At 52.0% G+C, this 3,134-nt stretch overlaps 1 protein-coding gene across 1 annotated transcript in view; it reads left to right on the forward strand.

The window, feature by feature from the left end:
• Positions 1 to 2,076: 2,076 nt before the first annotated feature.
• Positions 2,077 to 3,134, forward strand: part of Lgr4 (leucine rich repeat containing G protein-coupled receptor 4) — a 98,768-nt gene continuing 97,710 nt past the window's right edge. The window contains exon 1 of the mRNA XM_031371321.1: positions 2,077 to 2,736. Coding sequence (XP_031227181.1) covers positions 2,552 to 2,736 — 185 coding nt within the window. The 5' untranslated portion in view covers positions 2,077 to 2,551. The remainder of the gene's footprint in view (positions 2,737 to 3,134) is intronic.

The raw sequence follows: 3,134 nt of genomic DNA on the forward strand, positions 1-3,134 counted from the left end.
CCTGCAGTACCACAAATGTACCCATCTGTGGTGCTAAAAGAAGCAGCTCTCTTCAGCAGACTAGTATATTGGCTTATTTTGCTGAACGTCAGATGCCCTGTACTTGGAGTCCCAGACAGTAGTGAGCCACCACGAGGGTGCTACAAACAGAACCCATGCCTTCTGTAGGAGCAGCCAGTGCTCTCTGAGCCACCGAGCTGTATCTCCAGCCACTTCAAAACACTTCTTTACTGAAGAGATCGAGGTAGATAGATAGATAGATAGATAACATGGAAATGAGGCTGGACGTGGTGATGCATAGTTATTCCAGCACTCATGAGGCTGAGGTCAAGCAATGATGAGTTGAGTTCAGTCTAGGTTACACAGCAAGAGCCTGTCAACATAAGTATTAATCAGAAATAAAAGCAACCATAAGGTGTATAAATTACCTTAATATAGCAAAAAGTCTAGCTTAGGAGGAGAAGTTGTGTTGTTAAGAAAGAAGACTTTAAGTATCAACTAGAATTAGACTTTTTCCTCACTTTATCTACTTATGAAATTTGCCAAAAAGTAATAGAAATGGAAACGCAAAAACAAGAAACAAGTTGAGGAAGCTTCTGAAATACCAAAGCAGGCCAGGAGTCAGGTGATCTTAGAAGGCAGGCCACGGTATCCGAGAAATTCTGATGCCTTGTCTATAAAGTCAGAGTGCCACTAATCTACCTTTCTTTCTTTTCTTTTCTTTCCTTCTTCCTTCCTTCCTTCCTTCCTTTCTTCTTTCTTTCTTTCTTTTTTTTTGGTTTTTTGGAGACAGGGTTTCTCTGTGTAGCCCTGGCTGTCCTGGAACTCACTCTGTAGATCAGGCTGGCTTCGAACTCAGAAATCTGCCTACCTCTTCCTCCCAATTGCTGGGATTAAAGGCACGCGCCACTACTGCCTGGCTATTTACATTATTTTATTATTATTATTTATTATTATTATTATTATTATTATTATTATTATTATTATTATTTGCACCACTACTGCCTGGCTATTTACATTTTTTTTTTATTTGCACGAAGTGGGTAGTTAACTTTATATAATATAGATATTTTAATGTCCTTCTTGCTCTAACCTAATGGGTTCATTAAAAATGTGTACAATCTAGAGTAAAACAACCCAAAGGCATAGCAGAAAGCAAGAAAAGAGGCACCGAGAAAGCTGTATTTTTTTTTTATAAAGATTATGTGGGTCTTAAGCCACATGGGGGAAAAAAAGCCCAGAAAAAAGGAAGGAATGCTGATAGTTAACACATAAGTTGTTTCTGGTGTCTCAAGGGCAGTCAACTGGCACCGAAATGTTCTCTTCCAGTGCTGGGAAATGTCACCTCCTTGCACTCCTCAACATCCTTGTGTTTAAGGATTTTAAAGGGAGAAAGAAGTCTGATTTGTGTCATGGCTGATTAACCGCTAATTTAGCTCCCAAGTGTGAATGAAAACAGGTACTAAGATCTCAGAGGTGAAGTGAGATACGGGAGGGGTCACGCTGTTTTAATTTAGTGCACAGCTGAGCTCAAAAATTTCGATCAGATAGAAGGAAATGTTTTCCCCCCCTTTTCGACCTCCCCCCACCCCCGCCCTCTCTTTCTTTCCTCTGTTTGCAAAGCTCTCAATGCCCTTGCCCTTAAGAACAGCGAAGAGTCATTTGAAACGTCTGAAAGCTGGAGGCTAGTTTTACTTTTCAGGTCATCCAATTTAGGAGATCCAATTTCTGCGGAGGGAAGAAAAAGACTGGGTGGGGGAGGGAAACAGCAGACTCCTAGTCTTCCGATCTACCTTCAATACACAACCTGACTTGCAGATCCCAAGTCAGGGCTTTTACTTGAACCTCCACCGCCACCACCACTAGCAGCAGCAGCAGCACAACCTTGTCACTCACTCCGGAGGAACACGCCCCTTTCCTCTTGACCAATAATAGCTCCCCTGCCTGCATAGTAATGAGCTCGAGACCTCCCCTGACCAATAGCGCTCCCGGAGCAGGGTTAGTTTTGCATGTACCTAAGTGATTTGCATAACCCGGCGGCCAGGGGCTCCCGAGGCGAGCGTGCAACCCTAGAAGGGAAAAGGACGCGCGGAGCGGGAGCCGCCTCGGGGAGAGCGCGGACAACCAGGGTGTTTGTGAGAGCTGGGGCGGGGGTTGGGACGCCGGTCCGGCATGGCTGGAGGCTGCGCTCCGCAACCTTGAGGAGCCGTGTGGCTGGCTGGACGAGGCCCGGGACGGGAGGCGGCGGCGATGGCAGCGCGCGGCCCGGGCAGCCGCTCTGGGCCGGGTCGGCTGGCCTGAGCCCGCGGGGCTGCCGGTGCGCGTCCATGGAGCAGCGGGAAGGGAGAAACTGCGGAGCGCCGCGTCCTAAGGCTCCGGCGACAGACTGCTGAAGGAAGCGAGCGCACGCGGACCGCCGGAGGGACGGCGCCCGGGCCCTGAGCCCCGCAGGCCGGCTGCCCCTGGTGCGGCGCGGGGCGGCGGAGGGCAGCGGAGGCGAGCCGAGTGAGAGGAGCCGCGGGAGAGGCGGGCGCGGGCGGCGGCCGCAGCAATGCCGGGCCCGCTGCGGCTGCTCTGCTTCTTCGCCCTGGGGCTGCTCGGCTCGGCCGGGCCCAGCGGCGCGGCGCCTCCTCTCTGCGCTGCGCCCTGCAGCTGCGACGGCGACCGTCGGGTAGACTGCTCCGGGAAGGGGTTGACGGCCGTACCGGAGGGGCTCAGCGCTTTCACCCAAGCACTGTGAGTGCGGGCGACCGGGCTGCGGGTTGAGGGACCCGCGGGGCGCTGCGGGACGGAGCTAGGGCTCGACCCCAGCCCCCAACCCCAGCGCCCTGGGGGTGCACGAATCACCTGTGTGTGTGTGTGTGTGTGTGTGTGTGTGTGTGTGTGTGTGTGTGTGTGTGTTGGAGGGTCAGGGGGCATTGCCCCCCTTTCCCGTACGCTGGTCTCTTCAGACTTAGCCAGTCTGGATCTGAACCTCGAGGAGCTTTTTCTTTCGCAGGCTTTATTGGGTGCAATAACTACCTCCCATCTCTCCCCCGATCTCAAATCCCAAGTGTATTTAGGGCCAGGAAGGAGGGAGGATGCTGAAAACGCCTGTCCTTGGCAGCCTTTCACGCGACCTCTTCCCCTATGCG

Source organism: Mastomys coucha, unplaced genomic scaffold, assembly GCF_008632895.1.
Source record: "Mastomys coucha isolate ucsf_1 unplaced genomic scaffold, UCSF_Mcou_1 pScaffold15, whole genome shotgun sequence".
Taxonomy (NCBI): domain Eukaryota; kingdom Metazoa; phylum Chordata; class Mammalia; order Rodentia; family Muridae; genus Mastomys; species Mastomys coucha.